The 24,589-nt window shown below is 45.3% G+C and overlaps 1 protein-coding gene across 1 annotated transcript in view; it reads right to left on the reverse strand.

Moving 5' to 3' along the window:
* Nucleotides 1–24,589, reverse strand: part of CIT (citron rho-interacting serine/threonine kinase) — a 148,041-nt gene that overhangs the window by 80,212 nt on the left and 43,240 nt on the right. The window contains exon 10 of the mRNA XM_031442804.2: nt 11,590–11,773. Coding sequence (XP_031298664.1) covers nt 11,590–11,773 — 184 coding nt within the window. The remainder of the gene's footprint in view (nt 1–11,589; nt 11,774–24,589) is intronic.

The following is a 24,589-nucleotide window of genomic DNA, read 5'->3' on the forward strand; positions in this document are numbered from 1 at the left end:
TTTTTAGCAATAAAGTGTTTTTTAATTAAGGAATGTACATTGTTTGTTTAGACATAATGCTACTGCATACTTAGTATGACTATGGTATCACATAAACATAACTTTCATGTGCACTGGGAAACGAAAAAATGTGTGTGACTTGCTTTATTGCAATTTTCACCTTATTGCAGTGAATACTGTAGTATCTCCAAGGTATGCTTATATTTTCTGACCACCTTCTATGAGTAAGTGTGAGATAGATAAGACAGGTAAGACAGATTAGACAGATAGATAAATAGACAGATAGGAAGAAAGAAAGGAAAGGAAAGAAAGAGAGAAGGAAAGGAAGGAAGAAGGAAGGAAGGAAGGAAGGAAGGGGGGGAGGAAGGAAGAAAATAAATATATAGATATATACCCCTTCTATGTAGGGAGAATATAAAAACCCTGTGATCCCACGAGAGTTACCTGTAGACTCTGGACCAGGGGCAAATTTGCACCCCACCCCCACCCCCAGCGGATGTTTGGCAAAGTCTGGAGACTTTCTTGACTTTCATGACTGGGGATGGGAGTGCTATTAACATCTAGTGGATGGAGGCCAGAGATGCCACTCAATATTCTACAATCCACGGGACAACTCCCCACAGAAAGAACTGTCCAGCCCCACATGTCAACAGCACCAAGTTGCAAAGCTCTGCTATGGAGGCTCTCAAGTTAAGGAAATCCCAGTTCCTGTCCTCAGAGAAGTAGCAATGAGGAAGAGAGAATGCATGCCACTACCTCTGTCATCAGCAACAGTGCCCATTTACTGAGCACTATGTCAGGTGCTGTGCTTGGTACTTCAGGGGTTACCTCACTGAATCCTGCCAACAATTCTATGAGATGGATACAACTATCCTGTGGCACTGGGGCTATGGAATAGCTTGCCCTATGGCCTCGACATTCTCCTGTCAACCATGTTATGATGACTGGAGTGCAGGTGCAGGCAGAAGAGCTGGGTTTTGGTTCAAAGTTGGTCTCTGCAACCCAAGCCGTAGGAATCCCAACCTTGCTGCTTCTCGGTCAAACGGCCTTGGACAAACCCAAGAAAAATAATCCAAGAAACGTGGTGCGGAGACTCGGAGGAGCGAGTTCATGGGGGACTGGGAAATGGATCACGCGAGGAAAGGTAACTTCTATCCATGACCAGCTGCGTTCAATGCTGGGAGGGCAACTCCAAGCTCGGGGACCCAAGAACATCCATCCACCAGGTCAGTCCACAGCCACCCACAGAAAGAGCTCAACCCACTCACAAGAGCAACTCTTTCTCCATTGCTTGGTGTCTCGGGGGGGGGGGGGTAATTAACTAGGAAACGGTACAGATTTTAGAGGCCCAGGATGGTTCATGCTCTGGGCTCGATGAGATGCAGCGCAATGAGGATGCTAATAAAAGAACATGCAGCCTGCCCACACTTTGCTTGCCTGCTCCTCCTGGCCACATCCCTGATGCACAGCCAGTTGTCCCCATGGAGAGAAAAGGCGCTTCTGAGCCTCGGGTGCCTGCAGCCACGCACCCACACACAGCAGTGCTGTCTCGTCAAGCACCAAGCCAAGTTTGGGTTTTCCTTTTATTTTTTTTTCCCAGCTTCTGTTTTTCTAGAAAAATTTACTCTGAAATCAACATCTCTCCTGATATACACATCTGCTTTATAATGATAGAGGCCCAAAGAGTATTAACAGAGGTAGTGCCACAGGACACAGCAGGAGGGCTGGGCTTGGCCGTTAACGGCTGCACCAGAAAGAACGTCGCCTTAAAATGTGTTAGATGTGACCTAAAAACTGCTTTATGTGTAACCTCCACATTTAAGTGAAAATGACAAATGCAGTTTTCTCAATGTCTAGAAATAACTCACATAACTCAAGAAAAAAATTCCTTAATAAAGCTATCGACAGAATACTTCGTATCAAAAGAGAAAAACAATCTGTCCTTCCAACCTGAAAGAAGGTATATGTGTGCTGAGTGCTCGCTAATCACTGCTGTAATAATAAAGCATCGGGCATCCATTTATTTCCTTAGGAAGAGGACCCCAAGCCTGCAACAGATGCCACCAAGTCACAGATCGCATAGATCACAACCACAAATATTCTCAAGATAACCAAGAACGGGGACTTGAGGCTAAAACAAGGGACTCGAAATTAGCTCAGCTGAGGACTCTACCTTAATTATGGCCAACAGCACTAAAAATACATGCAAGTGCAAGATGTAATACAGTGCAAAAAATAAGACACTCATCAGCATTCTGTTCCAAAAATACATTGGCTTTTAAGATTGAGCATTCTGAAATTTATGAACTAACGTGAGAAGCCCATTTAAAGACATGCCCCAGTGTCCATCATGAACACTTGGAAATGCAAGGAGTCCCCCCCCTTATCCACGGCTTCGCTTTCCATGGTTTCAGCTACCCATGGTCAACTGTGGGCCAAAAATACTAAATGGAAAATTCCAGAAATAAACAAGTTTTAAATTGAGCACCGTTCTGAGCAGCACGATGAAACCTTGTGCTGTCCTGCCCGGGACGTGATTCATCCCTTTCTCCATCATATCCACGCTGTACACACTGCCCGCTGGCCAACTCAGTTATTGGATCGACCGTCACAGTATCCCAGTGCTTGTGTTCAAATAAACCTTATTACACTTAATAATGGCCCGAAGCCCAAGAGTAGTGGTTTCACGGCAATTCTGATTTCCTCTTATGTGTGCCCATTTATAAACTTTATCATAGGTATATACAGGGAAAAAAATGTATATACAGAGGGTTTGGTATTATATGCGGTTTCAGGCATCCATTGGGGGTCTTGGAACACATTCCCTGCGGATAAGGGGGGGACCACTACATCAAAAGTACCACTCTCCTGAAGAGTTTCTGAAGCCTGCTAGCTTTGGGGCACCCCCTCACCAACCCACACACACACCACAAACTCACACGTTCACACACACACACACACACACTCAGCAGTTGTCTCCAGCTGAATTTGAGCATTTGCTTTAGAATGACTCAAGATTCATTTATTTAAAATGTTATTAATAAAAATATTGTTGACACGATTTCTAATATAGTCGCACCAGTAAGTCAGTGCCTAGTTCTGCAGGTGAATTTCATTGACATATCTTCCTCTCCTGTCTGGATGGCTGCAGAAACCTAACTTACCTCCCCAAATCCAACTCTCGTCCCCCTACTGTCCACCACACAACGATCAGAGGACCCCTCTGCAAAATGAGAGCCAGATATTCCACCTCCCTACTCAAAATCCTGCAAAGGCTACTTGCTCATTGCAAATGGCGCAAAATCCAAAAGTGAAGGCCCCGCCCACCTCTTCTTGGACCACTTCCCCTGGGCATCTCCACACTCTGGCTGCTCCAACGTACTCTCTGTTCACAGGCTAGTCCCGGCTTCTGGGACTAAAGTGGTCATTCCCAGTCATTCCCCATCCAGGTTCTGATTTTTTCAGAGCCTTTACCACCATCTGAAAAATTTCTTGTTCATGAACTTACTGATCCTCTGTCTCCCTGCGCAGAATGCTAGCTTCTCGAGGGCAGGAACCTTATGTGTCTTGCTCCATTATACCTCAAGGCCTAGAACTATGTATTTGTTGAATGAATGAACAATGTACAACTTAGCAATGTCACAAGGACACACGTGCTGTCCCATCCAGGGGACACGAAGCACTAGAGGGTGGGTGGGAGCGCATCACCTCCAGGCTGGGCACAGTGTACTTCCGCCTTGCCCAGCACCAAGTTCCAGACCCCACTGGCTCTAGGCCCTATCAGGAGCCTTGAGTGGGTTTTACAGAAGGTGCCAGCTAAACCAACATGTCACGGACTCCATTCTGAGTCAAAAATTGGATGAAGATATTAGGACATCTGTCAGGCACCCCACGTGGAGCCTGATTCTCTCAATGGGCAGAAACCAGCAAGATGTCATTATAAAGTGCAGAAGGGAAGAAAAGAGACTCAAAAACACCCCTAGGCCCATCTTTACCCCTAAATAACAATGGCAAATAGGAGATGAACACTTACTCTGCTCCAGGCACTAACACTACATGCTCCACGTGTCCCCACAACAGACTTAGCAGATAGGCAGAAATAATCCCCACTGTATACAGAAGGGAACTGATGCTGAGAGGTGAAGGGCCTTGTTCACACTGGTGAGGGGTGGAGACTAGGCTTGAACCCACATCTACCTGATTCCAAAGCCTAGACTTGCAACAAGGGTGCAATAGTCTTTCCCCACCCCAAATAAAGAAGGCTTACAACCGCTCTAAAGGTAAAAGTTGGAAAAGTTGGCCTTCCTGTGCCACATACATGGTGCTTGACCTTAGGAAGTAATCCAGGCTTCCTGATCAGTTTCCTCATCTGTATAACGATGGGTTATTGCTGGGATGAAGTAAGAATGTCTGTTGAGCCCTTAGCATAGTATCTGGTATGGCAAGTCCTCAGGAAAGTCAGCTCTCTCACCTTTATTATTAGGCTAGTCCGTCGATCCTACACAATCTAGCAAAGTCAGGATGGTTCGAAGCAGGTAGTGCAGTGGTCCTGGGGGCAGCCTCTGGGTCTACAGCTCAGATCTGTTACTACCCGCAAAACCTGAGTACTGTCAGCCTCAGTGTCCTCTGTAAAATGGGGACGATACCAGCTACCTCACAGAGTTATGGTGAGATTGTGAGGACTCAGTGAGACAACACATGTCAAGAGGCATTCAGCACAGTTCTGGGCACACAGGAAGTGCTCAACAGAGGACAGCTTCCACTAGCAGCTGTAGAAACTGTGCAGAACTGGCATCGTCCTGGCCACTTCTAATTCAATTTGACAAACATTCATTGAAGACCTGCCAGAGGCAAGGCACTATTTCACACAAAAGATGGGAAACACGGTCCCCATGCTCAGTGAGCATTGAGTGGCTTGGCCACACACAGGGGACAAGAAGGGGGTATGGGTGAGAAGGCAGGCTGGGGTCTTGGCACCCCAAGCTTGAATGCCAAGTTCAGGAGTGGTCGTTAATTCTGTGCAAGTCATGATGCTATTGAAGGTCTGAGCAGGAGAATGACATCATCCAACTTGTGCTCTGGAAGAATTCCACCCTCTGTGGAGAACGGATTAGAGCTGGGAAAACTGGAGGCAGAGGAATCCATCAGGAGGCTACTGCAACAGTCCAAGCAGGACTCAATGAGGGGAGGTGGTGGGGACAGAAAAATGGGCACAGATGCCAGTGTCGTCCTAGAGACACAACGTAGAAAACCCGGCAACTGACGAGATGGTCGGGGAGATGAAAAATACCTGAAGATGACTCAGTTTTCTTGCCTAGAAAGGCAGAGACAGTGCTAGTTTCTTAAATGAAATGAGGAAAACAAAACTGGCACCTAGTGGCTTATGGCGCAAGCAACTGAGTCTATGTGTGCTGAGAACAGGGGACAGGGATGGTGAGAAGCTGATGGGACGTCCCAGTGATGGTGAAGAGGGCATGCTGGGAGGAAGGCCTTGCGGAAATGAGAGTTAAAGTCAAGGACCTGAACGTGATCACCAATAAGAGGAGAGAGACAACTAGGGGTGGAACTTCAGGGGATGGCACATCTCGAGGACCTGACACAGAGGATGACAGCCACCGAAGAGCGAGAACGGCACTCGGAGACATAGGAGGGAAAACCAAGCTTCCACCAGGTGGAAGAGGAGTAGAAAGTTCCAAGACAAATGTGGCAACTAATGGCACCATGTGACAAGGCAGAAACCACTAAATTCAGTGGCTGGGTGGGATCTGTGGCTTCTGAGACAGTAACTGCTGTAGAGCTAAAGAGGCTGAAAAACAGACACTAGGTAGAGGCTATTGTTTTAGGGAGCCCGTCAGAGAAAGGAAGGTGAGAAAGGTCAGGAGCCGCGAGACCAATGAAACGGAGAGAACCGAGAGAAATTCATTTAGGGGAAGGGACGGTTGCCAAACTGGCACCGAGATTGAGAACATACAGCACCATTTAGTCAATTACTGTCTTCTTAAGGGATCTGAGGCAACCATGCAAATCAGCATGTGTAGGCCAGCGAAGTATGCACTTGACAGATCTTTTGGAGCCTAATCTTCGGGACTGGGCTGGGATCGTTTAGATTAGATCTCCTAAAGGTATCTTTAAGACAAATGAGAAGGCGGCAGAGCGGTCCTGCCAGGCCTGCCAGGCAAGCACGCACAGTCTAAATAGAGAACAGAATAAGGCGAGGAGAACAGGACGTGCTTGGCTAAGAGGAAGAAGAAACTGAGCAAGAGGAGAAAACCCAACCCGATGCCCAGAGGCCAGGGTTGGATGCCTAGTGGAATGGAAACCACCCAGGGCACTTGGGGGGCGGTGACCACAGGAAGAAGCTAGTTAAAGGTCTGTAACTTCTTTGGGAAGTACAGGCTGCACACCTTTGTGAAGCAGAGTGGATTCTGCTCCTGTTCAAACCCTCCAAACACAGAGGAGGCTGTTTGCGCTAAGGGTCTGGAGGTCCTACATTCAATGACACAGCCTCGGGCTGGAGGTGGAGAGAAAAGGCTTTGAAGGGAAGTTTCCCCCACTCTCCCGGGTCTTTCAGTGAAAAGTTAAGTGGGGCTGATTGGAGAGCCCAGGCCGTCTCCACTGGGATAAGCCGTCACAGGGTGGATGGCGGAGGCTGACACAAGCACAAAATGTGAATGGTAACTGACACAGATCACAGACTCATCCAACTGAGGGCTGCAGCCATTAGAATGATCTGGATCGATTCGGAGTGGACAGCAAGGTCAGTGCAGTGCCCTGTCCTCACCATGCTCACCCTCATGCAAATAAGAACTGTAGGGAGAGAGTGTGCCTGCACGTGCTTACGTACACACACACACACACTGGTGAAGTCTCTAAACGAAAACAGGAAAAAAATTAGAAAAATCCAAGAGCTATACAGCCTACCTACTCAATAAACTAGCAGAAATTGAAAACAAAACCCAGCCTTTTGACTGCCCAGCAGCTCTCACCGGTCCCCACACCACCCCCACTGCCCGGCACTGCCCACCACAGGCCTCTGCTTCTGACAAGCATGTGAACCTGGGGCCCCTACACGAATTTCCCGATTTCTCCTGTCTGCGGCAGGGCACTGTAGCTAAGAGACCCTGGAGCCACTCTGCTTAGGTTCAAGTCTGGCTGAGCCACGGGGAGCTGCATGACCTTGGGCAAGTTGCTTCATCTCTCTGTGCCTCCCGTTAGCCTGCTTATAAGCTGGGTTCTAACACCTGTATTTTCTGAGGGTCTGCAATGTCCTATGCTCAAGGGAAACCAGGAAGAACAAGACCCAGCCCTGCCCTTGAGATGACAGCCGATGTGGAGAAGCAGACAGACGTGCCAGTGAAGACCAGCATAGCTCTTTGGCGAGAACTGGGAGCTGGCAGGACCCATTAAGGGGCCCCCGTGCTGGACTTTGGGCCTGGCTCTCTGACTCTCCTAAAGCAGCTAGCTACCCAGTGTGTATGTGATACTCTGCAGTCAAGGCGTTGTGTGTCCTGTGAAGCATTTCACACGTATAAGTTTTGATTTATTCAACTTGATGGGAAAGAAACTGTTCTGGGACTGGGCCTTCTCATTCTGTCCTCCAGTCCACTCCACCCCAACAACCTTCATTGTTAACCTGCAGGTACTTGGCAACTGCCTATCAACTTGTGGGAGGTCAGGAATGTTCAAAGCATCTCTAACAGAAAATCCTCAGGGCCTGGGAAGCTGGGTTTCTGGTCTGGCCTGACTTTGGACTATTTAATTATTGCTCGAAGTTCTTTCCAGATCTTCTTCACATATACAGAAGGACACCATACACAGAGAGACTAGTGCATTAGTAATAATAATAGGGGGCATTCGATACAACTGTTCCATGTGCCAGGTACTAGACCAAGTGCTTTACCTATTTCATATAACGCTCCCAGCAGCCCCAAGAGGCAGGGATCAGGATTACCTCCCTTTACAGTCGAGGACACAGACATGCAAAGAGACTCCAGTAGGGCAAGAAAGAAACACCAGAAACTGGTTCTCTGAAAATCTGGAACAGCACTGGTGGCAGCCATTTTTCATTCTTCTGCAGTGTTTGGATGGCTGGCTCCAAAAATAAATTTTTCAGATCCACCCAAAAGGAAAGGAAAAAGCCCTGAGTCAAAGAGAAGAGCCCCCATCCTAAAAATAGCCTATTCAGACACTGCCATCCCACAGATTCCAGTCTTATTGAGATCCCATTGGTCCTTTAAGATTTCCAACTTCTCCAAAAGCATCAAACCAGCATGTGTAAAAACTAACACAAAACATAAAACCAACTGGCTTTTTCCTCCTAGAGTTTATATTGAATGTCTGCAGAAATGCTCGGCTTCTAGGAAGGAGAGGGACCTAACAAAATGTACCCCATGCTGACAGAGGAGGGAGGAGGGCTGGAATCCATTATGTTTTTAAACCTTTAACACACTGATTTCTGTTACTACCCTCAACTATTGTAAAACTCGAGCAAACAGAGGCTCAGATGAACACCTAGGCATTCAGAGCTTGGAGATATGATTTGGGTTATTGTTGGTTAAAAAGAAAGAGGCACCAGACACACACTCTGCAGCACTGACTCTGCCATAATCCCACCCCAAAGACAACCAGAACTAGTTCTGGAGAATCTCTCCTGCTCCCTCCAGCTCAAGCTGCAAGGAATTCCCACTACCCCTCAGACACAGAATGCTGAGATCAAGAGTCTTGTTAAACCTAAAATAATGATGCAGTCAGTGGCTGGCTTAAAAATAGTCTGGGGTCCCAAAAATGGATCCTAGAAAGTGATGAGCGATCTCAACAATTAAAATCATTCTCACTGCCAGAGTCTCCGTGAAAATTCCTCATTCATTCAGCTCCACCTCTGAACATTTCATTCGATTCACTGGTAACAGATCTGGGGTCAGTTCTCCCCAGCGCATCTGCAGTTTCCCCAGTGGCGTGAAGAGTGAGTAACAGCACAGGTAATCAACGCGTGTAAATAAAAACCTGTGGTGCTGAAACAGAGAGGGGAGGAGGAGAAATTCAGGAAGAAACACCAGGTCCCTGGTGGCGATGGTGGTATCCCCAGCAAACGCCTCCCTCCCCACCTCCAAACGGATTTTGTAACTGTATGTTAACAAAACTGCATGGGGCTTCTAGGTAATTTTATCGCTGCATCTTTTTAATTGAATTTCTAAATAATGATGATCCAGTACATCCAGGGTCACCTACATCCAACAGGTGGAGTGAATTTCTAAAATGATGCTGTAGGTTTCACCCGTAGGGCTGCCCGTGGCAGAGTAAACAAATCTGACAGCAAGATCACATTAACAAATACAAGATGAAAGGCAATCTTTCTGATTCCAACCCCAAATTGCCAGGGAAAGGGCATTAACGTCCCCCCACCAACCAAAAACAGGAATACTTTGATTCCATCTTCCAGATAAGAAATACACAGTTTTGTTTGCATGGACTTTTTTTTTTTGATGAGAATCTTAGTCATAAGCATGAACAGAAGCTCATTTTATACTCTAGAGATATATTGTGAACTACCCAAGGTGAAATAGCCTGTCTTCAAACACAGCGAGTAATACAAACACAATCTGGGGGAAAGGATCATGAGTAAATTAAATCAACAAATATTTATCGAGTGCCTAGGCCCTAATCCTGAGATGCCCCTGTCAGAGAGCTCCCTTAACTGAGCTTTCTGGGAGAAGCAAAGAGATGCAATTACAGTCTTCCTGAAAAATAAGCAATTAATCACACACTGCTTTGGATTAATTGCAATGCCTGAGACCCACATCTTTCTGCCTTTGCCCTGAAGTCCTTCTGGTTTCTCAGATCACTGATTAGCACCCCAGGCAAGCTTCCATTCTGACCCAGCTAGCCCACTACTAACCAGAACTAGAACTCTCCACACATCTCTGTCCAGTCTGACTGGTGACCTTCAGGGTGCTGTGTGTGTCAAGGTTAAGCTGCCCACTAACCAAGCATCCTTTTAACCTCAGGCCTCCAATTCTGCCCAGCCCTTCGATGCCAGTGCAAAAGCTCCCGGCCCTGCCAGGCCATTTCCAATCCATCCGACGGCACATTCAACAGCTAGTTAGCTTTCTGCCTCTCCTCCTATCATCCAGATTGCTTTGAGGCTGCAGAGCAAATTAGCCTGAAAGGTACAGCCACCACCACCAAAACCCAACCCCAGATTTTAATCCCAGCTCTCAGGGAGGGAGGAAAGAAGGGTCAGCTCAGTATCTTTCAGTGCAAAAAAAGCTCTCTCAAATTCTATCACAGTCCACAGCCCTCTCTCATCAAGTGCCCAGTTGCCCCAAAACAGTCTGAAATCTTTTCAGGAACATGTCACAATAGCACCCATGGGAAGAGAGCATCCAAGAAGCCCCATGCCATCCCTTCAAATCGGTATCTGAGCTACAAGCACAACAAATCGGGAATAAATGCTGCCAAGGAGAAAATCAAATTCTGCTTATGCAGTAAGTGGGCAGCGACTAATCGGCCAACATTACCCCAAGAGCCTCCAAGTGACGGAGCTGGGGCAATGGGGGAATAAAACAGCTGGCCCAAGACCTTCCCGGGGAACTTGCACCCCTGAGCACTGAATGTCATCCGATCAGGACAACGAAGCCAGACACTGAGCTCTCACATCCACAGAGGCTGCTGCATTTTAGAGGAATTCCAGGAGGCTGGAAGCCAGGAACCTGCACCCCCCAGTCCCAAGTGCCGTACTGAAGCGTTTTTCATTAGCTTTTTCAAGAATGGAGAAAGACCAATCATGTCAAGAGGTTTACAGTAACATTTATACTTCCATTTTCTAGCCTCCCGGTTTGTTTGCTCCCCCACCACCTGCCGCGAAGCCCAGCTTCTGTGAATCAGTGACTCGGCTACATCACACTTCCTCCCGGTGGCTCACAGTAACGGGGCTCTCTCTGGCCGCTAGTGCTGTGCCAGCTCACAGGGGCTCAGCTGTTAGATCCCTGATCTTGCAGCAGACTTCGAGCAGAGCCGGGTACCATCTCTCCATTAGAGCCCTGGTACAGCCACTTGCAGCTCAACTAACCACATCAGGAAACCCTTAGCTTATGAGAAATGGATTTTAGGATTCTTTCAGTACTGCCAAGATAGCAACCTCCCTCCACCCACCTGAGAGAGAGATGGATACATAGATGGATAAATAGATAAGACAGCTCATCTTAACCCTGCACATCTCTCCTTTCACCAAGGATCTGCACTGCAAGGTATCTCCTCTCTTTCCTCCCCTCTAGAGAAGACCAAAGACGGGAAACTAACCCTAAGTACCCAATTGACAATTATGATGCTACGGGCAGGAAGAAGTACCTCACACACAGCAAGCTGAGAATATTAACAGTCTACCCCACCAAAGCCCAAACAGGTACACTGCTTTCCAAATGCAGGCTGATCAGATTAGCACCTTCTCTCTACTACACTCCCCCAACCCTAACACCACCACCATCACCACCACCACCACCACCACCACCACCACCACCACCACCACCACCTTTGGGCTCTGTCTGCCTCGCATCAATGCAGGTCCCTTAGAAAAGTCAAAATTTCACTTACTCAGATCTACCAAGAATTCCCAAAGCCCTGCTGTACGAAAACCCCACAAACGGCAGTTCTTCGCCCGAGAAACCTGAGGGGTTCAGCTGGCACGGAGAGGATGAAACCCATGAATTCTTCTCTGGTTCATCGAAATTGGAGGTGTCATCGTCAGACTTGAGGGTGGGAACGAAGGGGGGAGGAGCTGGTTAAAGAAAAACAAGAAGGAGGGGTGGGGTGGGGGGGAGAGAGAAATTCAGACGGATTCAACACTGTTGCGGAGAAGAAAACCGCCTCACTCCTTCAGCGTTCCCGGGGGCACTGCAGCGCCTGCCTTCAATCTGGCTCACACACAGGCAGACCCAGCCTCGCTAGCTCGCTCTTACAGCAACAAGAGATTAACCCCTTCCCTGCCAACATGGCCACCAACCCGCAGACAGGCTACCTTCCCCGCCAGGGGGGAAACCGAAGGGTAAACTCGAACAGGTCACCTGGTGGACGACAGCACTTGGGGAACTCATCTGAGCCAGCCGCTCCTCCCTGATGTTTCCAGAATGCTGCTACGGAGCATCAGCTGGCTGGCACCGGCGTGCCGGCTAACCTAAACCTATCCCCTTCCTCTTCCAGGCAGGTCCCAATTATTAATGTTTAGGGCTCATCAGTGGGATAAGATGGAATTTCTACATTTAATGGATTAACCGGAGTGAAAGGCAGGAGCTGGAGAGAGGATTTAGAAGGCATGTAACTCATGTTAGGACAGCACTGCAGTCTAGCCCAATCATATCCAGATGAGTATACTCAGAGCTCTTAGGAACCACTTTTTTTTTAAGCTCATTATTCCTCCTCCCCAGATCCATCATGCCCCCTGAATCCACTGCAGTTTAATCAGCATAATGGAACAACCAGCCAAATAAAGTTCTTCCCGACGATGTACAGCACCCCTGAGCGCTGACGGTGTGGACGGACGGCTGCGTCCTACCTCGTTAAGGCATGACTCCCAGCTAGGGGTGTCTTACATCTTCTCCACTTCCTGTGGACCTACTAAGCTCTCTCAGTGAGGGAGGTGGACACTTGTCCATCAGTCACCAGGAGGCTGCCCACTGTGGTGGGCTCCCGGGGGTGTCGCCGGCCAGAAGCGTTGCCATGGCTGCGGGCAGAGGCGTCTGTGGCTGGCGAGCTGGGCATCACATCCCCCGCAGTGCAGGCTTCATGCTCCCCACTCTGTGCGTGCTCTGGCCGGAACCCCACCTGGCCGCCTGCGTGGCAGGGGCCAATGCTGATCTGAGTGACAGAGCAGCATGAGTCACGGCCAGAGCCCGCACGAGCGCCCCCTAGAACAGTTGCCGTGGCCCTTCCCGGCCCAGGCACTGGTTTTAACCCCTTGTTTTCTGGACAGAGCTTGGTATACCAGATAGGAGCAGCAGTCTGTTTTCCGCTGACAGACTCCAAGAATCTGGCTGTTTTCAAAGTTCCCTGACGACAACAACAACATGGGGAAGCAGCGACAGCGACAGCGGCGTCAGGGAGTAGATGGAGCAGCAAAGGGATGTGGAGCGGGGATGGAGCCAGAATGAGCAGGTCTGGCAGCTGCCGGGAAATGCAAAAAGAACATTCTCAGAGCTTCAGGTGCACTGAGATGTGGCAGGAGATGAAAAATGGAAAATGTGCACCACCAGAAAATTATTTAACACCTCTAAGCTCTCAAGGAATATCGATCTTCCCTGTTAGTCTCAGAATCTACTTGCTTAACTCTTTAAAAACTAGTTGATGGGAAGAAAAATTACACTGAATGCTTCAGCCCACTTGCCATGTGTACTTCCATCAACACAGGCTTCAATCCAATCAGATTTCAATTACACAATACCTTTTTTATTAAGCAAAAAAAAAAACCCACTTTTTAATGGAAATTACATCTCATTAAGGATAAAAAAGAGAAGTTTTCCACCTCAAAATAAAGGAAACTCAGAGAATGACTGAGGAAATGTGTGGAGAGAGAGATGCAGGTGGCATCAATATGGAAGTATCACGGTTAATGGCACATACTTTGACTAGGTCAAACCCCAGCTCCACCACTTACCAGCACTGTGACCTTGGGGAAGTCCCTTAACTTCTGAGCCTCAGTTTCAACACAGAGATAACTTCCTCAAAGGGCTACTGGGAGGTTTAAATGAAAAAAAAACCAAACCTATATAAAGTGCTTATTAGCACAGTTCTTAGCATACAGTGAACACTCCATCAAGATTACCTGCTATTGTTATTGCTCACGCGAGATGGATGTTTATGACAGACCCTGCAGTGAGATACAGCAGAATCTGTGTTACTTCCTCTTTCCTGCACAGACGCACTCATGTGGATGTTTGTCAATCATAGCATTTCATTCCTAGCAGAAGTTTAAATTTTTTTTCCACTATAAACTAATTTATCTTTGGGAGACTGAAACAGAATTCCATTTCTGTGTGAGAAACATGATTAACACAGGGGCAGGAGCCACCCTCCGTGAAATAATTACAACTGAGAAATTCCGTACTATAAAGATCCTTCTTTAAAACTGTCACGTTCAAGGCTAGCCCATGTGATCAGGATGAGAAAAAGGGCCGGGTAACCTTCAATAAAAGGGGACAGAAGTCAAAATGAAATACCCCAGCTGGTGACAGGTGAGGTATTCACAGGACAGACGAAAAGCTAGGGACAGTAACCCTCTAGACAGGTAGTCAGTTGGGAACAACAGGAAACTCTGTAAAGGGCTTCTGAGGGCCACGTTTGGGCAGGGGAAAGAGTCACAGCTTCAAGCCAAAGAGAAGTGGGGGAACTGGAAATTCTCAACCCGCCAGAAAGTGATGGATGCTCAGCCTTGTCCAGGGCCTTTTAGGAGGAAAGAAACAGGGCAGCTATTAAAACTGCAGCCCCAGGCAGGATGTCTGCATTTACAGTATTCTGCATGGTATGGGAACGATACACCAAGAAATTAGCATCAGTATCGGTCCAGGATCCCTTAGGAAACTGGCAGACACAAGTAGAGAAAAACTTAGGGCCACATTCACAACCCAAGGCACACAGGACTCTCTCTTGATCTCTCAATCTCTCTCTCTATTTCTCTCTCTCTCTCTAACACAAACACACACACACAATTAGAAATGAGTTCACAATTAAAAAAAAAAAGTAAAAACAAACAACTACACACAATAAGGGAAAAGAAACCACCCAAGCTACCATGAAGGAGCATCAGCAGATACAAGAAGTAGGAGAATCAGCTCCCCAAAAACTGCAGATAAGAGAACAATCTAAAATGGACCATAAAATAAATTGTAATTTATTATCAAGGTAAATGAGTAAGAAATTCTAATAAAAGAACAAGGTACTCTATAGAAAAAACAAAGCACATCTGAAAGGAACCAAATAGAACGTTAAAAAATGAAGAGTAGGATTGCTGAATTTAAAGTCTGAAACTCAGTGGATGCTTTATGTAGATGAGACACAGCTGAAGAGGAACTTAGTGAACTAGCAGTTAGAGCTGAGGAAATCACATAGACCCATGGTCTGACCTGTAGGCTGGCAGCATCAGCATCACCAGGGAGTTGCTGAGAAATGCAGAATCTCAGGCCCTACGCTATGCCAGCTGAACCAGCACCTGCATTCTAACAAGATCCCCAGGTGATCTGTGAGCATGCTACAGCTGAAGGAGTGCTCACAGAGAATGCAATACACAGAGACAAAGAAGGAGAAGGTTCAATACACCTCCAGTAAGAGCGCCAGAAGGAGAATAGAGAACTAGCTCCAAATTTGGATGCCACTTTTTAAAAGACTGTATAATCTAAAGACTAAAAAGTATGTGACCATACCTATTTGGGGGGGGGGGGGGTTAATTCTCCTTTTGCTTGTACCTTATGGGAAAAGTCCCTTTTTTAATCCTCCTAAAGCATAATTTTTTTTTTTGCTTTAAAAAAGGTATTATGTCCCTGAAATCATTGGATTTGCATCTATGGGGGTACAATACACACTGCACCTAAGAACACAGCATGGTGCCAGGCACACAGTAGGTGCACAATAAGTATCTGCTGAACAGATACATCATTACATGACTAGAAAATGGCTCTTGCAAAGAGAGTACCTAGCATTACAGGCCACAAAGTTAATGGATATTTGAGTTAAATGAAGAGGCTTTAAAAGCGGTGATGGTTCTGTCTGAAAAATATGTTAATGAGTGCCTATATTAGTATCTTCTGATACAGTATTATGAAATCACCATCTCACCCACTCCACGTGTCCACTACATTCAATAATGACAAATAAGATGTCATATATTAAGATCTGTTCATTGGTAGGAAAAATACGAAAAAAAACCCTTCCCTGTGTATTTTTTAAATAAATCAGCCTACACTTGAGGTCACATCGGGGCACATTCTCCTTAGTGGCAGGGGCTACACAACTAAGTTCTGGAGGGATTTTTTTTCCCCCAGTTCTAAGATAGATGGCAGAACAAGACTTTCAGAAAGAAAGAGCTATTTTAAGAGCTGTAGTTAGTCTCTCTCCTATAAATTCTCAATTTTTAAAAATCCTGACATTCATTAAAAGCTTTGGAGGGGGGCAGGGAGTATGGCCTTCAAAAATATCCACACACCAAAAAAAAAAAGCAAGGAAAGAAGAAGCAAATGGAGTCGTCCTCTTGGCCCTACTTGTCTCTAATATGCTCCACCGAGCTCCATGTATCCCATTCAAACCTTCAACTTGTCGGCATACCAGACGAACATTATTATTAAAAACACGAAAGATTTTCGGATGTTGGTCGAGTGTTTATCATCTGCTTTCCCCACTGGAACGCAGGCTCCATGGGGGGAAAGACTATGCTGTGTTTACTATTATACACCTAACACCTAGAACAGTATCCATCCTAGCTTAAGGTTTAATATAGACTACCTTAAAGGAATGAATGAGTAACTAGAACCTTGGAGGTGGGAACTAGATTCTCAGACCTCATGGGCTATCTCATGCCATGTGCCACTGTAGGAAACTCAGAGTACCCAACTAATCATGAAGAATTGGCGCACTGAAAACAAAAACCTGAACCTAGATCTAGGTCATAAAACTCCTATGACTTTCAATCATCACTGTGGGTTACTGACACCGGTGCTGAGTTGTGCACGGCAGAGGCAGAAGATGAGTAACAGACAACATAGAGTCAGAAAGGACAAAGGCACATAAATAAATACCGTGTAATGATATCACGAATCAAGACCGTGCCTGGAACACAGTGGGCAGTCAATGGTATTAAGTCAAAAACACTTTCAACTTCATTCTATCTACCATGATGTCCCACACCTTTAAAAAAAAAAAAAAAAGTACTCAACTGATTTATTAGATGTTCAAATCTAAAAGGAAGACTACCCCCAAATTAGCTGTCTTCCAGTTCCTCAAAATCTGCGGCACCGACGTGACTGTGCCTATCCACATTATGAACCCAGAACTGCAAAGCAAGTGAAGAGGAGGCTATCTGTGTCCTTTGGAGGTCAAGATGTGGGTGGGACAAGTGGAGAGTACATAAACAGAGTGATGGCCATTGTGTTTTGCCGATGGGGATACAGTGAGTTTTGTGCGTTCCCGCAGGAAAGTATCATGGAGGTGATTGAATCTCAAGAGTTAGTTAAAAGGTATCTTCATGGACTGGAGTGGGGATAAGTGCTATTTTAGAAAAGCCACGGAACAGGAGCCCATGAAAGCTGCGGGTAATGAGGCTGGGAAGTAAAGTGAAATCTCGGCTGGGCCTTGAAGGTGTAACATAAAAAAACAAATCTGACTCCACATTAGCTCTGCTCCTTTGACTTTAACCCTGTGCTCTGCTTCCAAGGCTTAGTCTTGCTGGTTCTGCACCTTCTGCAAAAAAATGTTGCCTATAGCCTGAAACATACAGAATAGCGATTCTCAAGGGTCTGACCTTTAAAGATATTAATACTTACCCATTCCTATAAAGATAACAAGTTGAAGAATAGAAAATAACATTTGTTTTGTTGGATGTTTACAGGGACATCATGATCTCACCCAGGTGGACAGCTGCAAGAACAAACGATTCCAAGAACAAAGAATTCCTATACCGAGAAATTTGCAACAACCAAGCATAACCCCTCCCCTTTTTAGTATAAAAGGAGCCTGAATTCTGACCTGGGGAAGATGGTTCTCCAAGATATCAGTCTGCCATCTTCTTGGTCTGCTGACTTTCCAAATAAAGTCGCTATTCCTTGCCGCAACACCTCATCTCTCAACTTACTGGCCTGTCGTGTGGCAAGCAGAACGAGTCTGGACTCAGTAACAGAGGGGGATCCTGGACTGGACTGACAGAAGGGATTATTAGAGGGAGTTTTAGAGCACTGGGCTGGTGCCTGTGCCAGAGGCTGATACAATCGTCTCAGCAGTGATGATGGGAAGAGGTCGATGCTGGGAACCGCTGAAGGACAAGCCTACAATAGTTAACATGACAAATTCTACACTAGGGAAGTGATAACAGAAACAGAGAGGATGTGGATTCACAGGAGATGTGGCAAAAGGGTGACAAGTGATCGGAGAGCAGAGATTTTAGGAATATCAATAACTGACTCTTACAATGGGAGCAACTCCGAGATGAAAAAGATGGCAACAGAAAAAAAGAGCAAGATACCCAATATCAGAGACTTCATGGGAATGAACCACAGAATAAATTAGCGGATGGGCAAACAGAGCTAGCTACTAAATAAACACTAAGTAATTTAGCCCATGAGAACAGAGTATATCCCCTAGGGCCCCAGGCAAGTCCCCTACTGTCCCCACTCCGGGTAGGAAGTGGCCAGATATCACTTGTCCAAACAACACGTTGTATACACAATGCAAAAAGAAGATAAATCAGATCCAGTTTCCAATAGACCTGAGTAAATAAAAAATTATCCCATGTCTTTGCCTCCCAAAAGAGTCATAAAAAGACTTTAAGGTAATGTTGATTTGGCTGGTGGTCAATTTTTACAATAGTGTCTTCAAAGTAAAAGAAAAAGGAAGTTAGCATTACTCAAGTATGCGCTAATCAATCAATCTCAAGGATGCTAGGGATTGGCTGCCAACAGCTAAGTGGACAGCCCCTCTGGTGGCAGACAGGAAATCTCGAAGGAGCTGTGTTCTCTACCTGAATCTCACCATCCTCAAAGCCATGTTCCTACAGGCTGATTAATATCAAATTTTTGGTAAACAACTTATGTTTTCCCACAGAATTAACTTTGAGGGAAGCTCAGTCTCAATTCTGGATCGCACTTCAAACAGCCTTCTAACATTTTAGTGTTACTTTGTTTTTTAATCCCTCTCTCTTGGTTTTAGTACACAGTGACCTGTGAAACACCTACATAGGATGGAAACATTCAAAAGAGAATCTTTTCTAAGTGCAACTAATCATGGCTGTATTTCTCGCAAAGCTGGGCTTGGATACGTCCAGTGTGGGGCTCAGATGAAGACCCCAGAATATACTTGAACAATGGTTCCTAGGCTTTTATTTCCTGGGATCCACCCGCACTAAGATCCCAACAACTTTCCCTTCAGCACCTCCCTCCTTGAATTACCTCCACCCAAGGGCACATCAGACTAGATTCATTCTTTGCTGCCCTCAAGACCTCTGTAGTATCCTTTTCTCCAACATTTTTAAAATTTATTTTTAAATTTTTATTATGAAAGCTTTCATATAAACAAAACCTAAATGTCCATCGATAGATGACTGGATAAAGAAGTTGTGGTATATTTATACAATGGAATACTTCTCAGTCATAAAGAAAGAATAAAATAATGCCATTTGCAGCAACATGAATGGACTTGGAGATCGTCATTCTAAGTGAAGTAAGCCAGAAAGAGAAAGAAAAATACCATATGATATCACTCATATGTGGAATCTAAAAAAAAGACACAAATGAACTTATTTACAAAACAGAAACAGACTCACAGCCATAGAAAACAAACTTACAGTTACGGCGGAGTGGGGGAGAGAAGGGAAGGGATAAGTTGGGAGTTGAAGATTTGCAGATATTAACTACTATATATAAAATAGACAAACAACAGGTTTTTACTGTATAGCACAGGGAGCTATATTCAATATCTTGTACTAACCTGTAACAAAAGAATATGAAAAGGGATATATACATGTATATGTATGACTGAAGCATTATGCTGAACACCAGAAGTTGGCACAACATTGTAAACTCACTATATTTCAATTAAGGAAAAAAAAAGGAAAACTTTCAACATGCACAAAAATGGTATGGGAGAAAAATGAGCTCCCACACGTCATCTCCCATCTTGAACCACTTGCGAGACTTCGAACCTCATTTCATCTCACCTCCATCCCTATTTTATCTGCATTTATCGCTGATTACTAAAAACAAACCCCAAACAGCATATGATTTTATATGATTTTACCAGTAACGACTGCAGGAGGTATCCCTAACCCAGGGTCTCCCACCTGTGGCACCACCGACACTGGGACTGGAGAATGCTTTGTCGTAGGGGACGGACGTGTGTATTGCACGGTGTTGAGCAGTGTCCCTGACCGCTACCCACTAGATGCCAATAACACCAAAAATGCCTCCAGGTATTGCTAAACGTCCTGCAGAGGGGCAAAACTGCATCCAGTTAAGAACCACTCCTCTAACAGATAAGGACTTTTTAAAAACCGTGACCACCATACCTTCATCACACCCAACAAAATTAAGAGTAACTCCTTAACATTATCTAGTATCACGTTTGTGTCCGATTCTCCCAGTTGTCCCCAAAATGTCTCTATAATTGATTTGTTTGAATCAGGATTCAACCAAGGTTCACACGATTTGGTTGGTGTGTCTCTTATTCTATAAACACTGACTTTTTTTTTTTTAAATGGCATTTGCTGGTTTAAGAAATGGGATTGATCACATGTCCCTGTAGAATTTCCCACATTCTGGGCTTGGGTGATTGTAGCCTTGTGACATCAATGAACACGTTTCTCTATCCTCCTACGTTTCCTGTCAACTGGCAGTTAAATCTAGGTCCTCCCGTACACTCATATCCAATTCTCTTGGCGAGAATACTGCCCAGGATGTGCTGTCTACTTAGTAGTGCCTGACATGAGAGGGCACACCATGCTTCTCTCTCTTCGTATGATGTTAAGAATGATCCATGGGTTCCAGTGGCATTAGCCGGGTCCCTCCCTCATGAAGTTCCCTCTCATCTTTCACTTCATGGTCTCAGCAACCACTGATGACCACTGCCTAGAGCCATCATTTCCTTAAGGGCTGAAAAATGGTGGTTTTCCAATTGCATCATTCCTTCTACGTTTATTTAGCACATCAACAATTTGGTTACCCTGGAATATAAAGACAGGATAAATGGTTATTTCCCTCTATTTACCAACATTCAGAGTAATGATCTGGGGCTGGGTGGGGACCTTAGCAACTGCCAGAAGTGACCAATGAGATTTCTTTTTCAGTTATCATTATGAACTCGTGAATTTTTTTGAATTTTTTTGAATTTGAAGTATAGTTAGTTACAATGCGTCCATTTCTGGTGCGAAGTCTAATGTCCCAGTCGTGTGTGTATGTATGTGTGTGTGTGTGTGTATATATATATACATTTATATATACGTGTATATATATATATATTATAAATATATATATTTGTTTTCATATTCTTTTTCATTAAAGGTTATTACAAGATACTGAATATAGTTCCCTGTGCTATACACAAGAAATTGATTTATCTATCTTTATATATAGTTTATATATATACATAAAACTCATGAATTTCTGTATACTTCATGTGTTTCAAACCCCTGCAGTCTTTTTGATGCTCATACTGTTCCATCTTAGGCCAGGAGAAGCCCCTCTCCTCTGCTAGATATTCCTGCCAGAAGAGTCAAATCAGAATCAGAACCTAATTTAGCTTTCGGAACTACTTTCCAGTTTACAGGGACTGGAAAAACAAGTACAAAACCACCATCCACCACCATCGTCCCCTAATGAAGAAGCAAAGAGACAAATATGGAGATAGTCTTTAAGACAATGACCCAACTTCTTTGTCATGGGGAAAAAATTATGTATGTATATATGTATAGACATAGACATACACAGACCTATATGTATATATAGACACATACATATATATACATGTATATATAGAGTTTCAGTCATTGCCTGGGGGACAAGGGGAGGAGTGGGAGGGAAGGGATACAAGGCGGCATGAAGAAACTTTAGGGGGTCACGGATGCTCATTACTTTGAGTGTCGATGGTCTCACAGGTGCATACGTATGTCCAAACTGTACATTTAAAATACATGCATTTGTTGTGTATCTCCCACTCCTCAATAAAGCTGCTTCCAACCATTGGGAAGAGAGAACATTTTGTCCCCAATCTTTTTCGGGGCTAAGGATCTTGCAACACAGGCTCCTTCACCCCATGAGAGGGAAGCGCTGAATGAACACATCTAGTCTCACCCTTGACTTACTCCTCATCCAGGGAGGGAGGAACTGATCTGACCCATCGGAGCTGGACACTCACAAGGCTGCTGCACTGGAAGACAGGGTGACCCCACCTCGAAATCAACAACCTGGCTCGACACTTCTGACTTAACTGCCTACGTCCAAACTTGGCGGGCACTCGGCCAACTGACCTCCCTTGTCCTGCTCGTCCATCAGGCCCACCTTCCATGAGAGAAGGCCCACCAGTCTCCTCGGTACCGTGGGTGAATCTACTGGAGCCCTACATCAAAGTGGATGTACTCCCCTTGCCGAGGGTAAAGTGGGTACTTTCATCCCTCCCCGGCTATGGGTTCTTTGTGTGTGTGTGTCCTTTGTTGGTCAGAATTTTGAAGGACAGGAGGGGGGCTCTTGGTCCCCAAACTGCCAATGCTGTAGTTGAACGTTATCTATTTCTTTCCATGACCAGGGATCAACAGAGTCAGCTGCATGTCTCTTCCAAAGTGAAGACACTGGAAACCATTTCCGAACCCTCGGTCATGAGCCACCTGCACCTCCTACGCTTTGTCCCTCAGCTTCAATCTGTTCTGACTCCTGCCAACCTCTCTCTTTAATTCTATCCGAACTCTGTCCCTGGAAAATGAGCGTAAATGCAATCACCGCGTTTCATGGAATTGACTAGAAAGTTGGCTGCTGAGTAGAGTCCCAGATGGTTAATACAGTTTTGAATCTTTGGCCAAATCATTTCCTGGTTGAACTGAAGGATTGGCTGAGGACTCCAATTTATGGGTTCTGTAACAAACCTATTCCCCATTTCCCATCACCTCCCAGGAAAGGTTAATTTGCCTCATTTAGAAATGATTTCCTCAACTGGAATTTAGCATTACATGATTGGCTTACATGAAGAGGCATCACAGAAGTGGTCATAGGGAAATCTCAGGGCACATATTAGAGGGATGTGGTCCACCATGTCATGAGGGGTCTCATTTTGGGGAACCCAACGATGAAATTCCTCAGGGCTCAGTATCCAGAAAGTTGAGTCTTTTCAGAGCACACCATTCTGGATTTTCTTTTCTCATGGGACGGGGGCTCTGATAACTGTTTATTCTCCTTTTCGATTTGGCCACCAGGAGGCTGAGGACCCCACATCTGCCCCCATCTAGCAATTTAACAGGAACTTGTTTTTACCCTAACCCTGACTTTATTTCCTGACCCTGATACGCCCTTCACCCAGATTTCTCGATTTATTTATTTCTATCCTTTTAATATTGCAATTATCTCTAAAGTAAGCCATCTCAATTTCTCTTGGAATAAAGTGGAATACTATGTATTTTTAACATCTCTGGTGGTAGCTTCTAAATTCAAACTAGAGGGGGAAAAATCCTATAATCCTAATCCATAAGCATTTCACTCTTTTTAGCCTATTTTCTCCTGTCAATAATTTACTCTCTTAAGAAAAATCCCTGAGAGACATATAAATATTCACCTATGTATCTCTTAAGGCTCTAAGAGCTACTGACTACGTGTCTTTATTATTCCTTTTTTATGTTTTAGCAGGTGGTGCCCACACGCTCCTTGTCTAGTAAGCTGAGTTTCTGCCAGCACTACTGCAGCGTCCCCCTGTCTTCCCCGCCTCCTCTCCCTCGTGCTGATTCTCCCGCACCCCCAGCTCCCCTTCCTCACTTCCTCCAGCCACTGCAGTGACTGGCTGGGTATCTAACAGGGAGATACATTTAAAGGCCAACCAAGGCTAATGGAGAAGTATATCTACCATCCTCCTCAAACTAGCTCAGAAAACAAAGGGGCAAGGGTATAGCTCAGTGGTAGTGCTTAGCATGCATGAGGTCCTGGGTTCAGTCCCCAGTACCTCCATTAAATACACAAACCAACCTAATTACGTCCTCCTCCCCAAAAAAGAAATGAAAAACAAGAAATGAGGGGAGGGGGGGGCTCAAATGATAGAAACCTCCAAATAAGCAGACCTTAAGAAGGCCCCCAACACACAAACACACACACACACACAATGTCAAGTCAATGTCAATTCTGAGATAACGCAGAACACCAAAATAAATAAATGAAGTATTCATGTTAAAACCATAAAGGGTTTCCATTTGAGAAGAGAGAACTGCTCATCAGAAACCAATGCCAGGATGGCCAATTCAAAGAGTAAACATGGTGAGATCGAACAAAGACTTCTCCATTTATTTCAATGATGCGGGAAAACAGCCTGATAATAGACACTCCCGAATTTTTAGCAGGCAGTACAACGATGTCATTCAGAGTACAAGCTACACTGGATACTCTATTAGCACATAGAATATTCTGGAAAGTTATAGAAGGAGCTGACAGGAATGATTCACTTTAGGGAGAGGCACTGGGCATGGCGTGGGAAGGAGACATTTTTCACTGTTTAACCTTCTGTGTTGCTTGAAATTTGTTACCATGGACAGTACTGCTTTTTCAACTAAATTTTAAAAAGCAAAGTGAACGTGGAGTCAGGGAGACCTGAGTTAGACTCCTGCCACTGCCAACTCCTGGTTCCGTGACCTTTGCCAAGTGACTTCATCTCTTTAGGC

This window comes from Camelus dromedarius, chromosome 31 (genome assembly GCF_036321535.1).
Source record: "Camelus dromedarius isolate mCamDro1 chromosome 31, mCamDro1.pat, whole genome shotgun sequence".
NCBI classification, from domain to species: Eukaryota; Metazoa; Chordata; class Mammalia; order Artiodactyla; family Camelidae; genus Camelus; species Camelus dromedarius.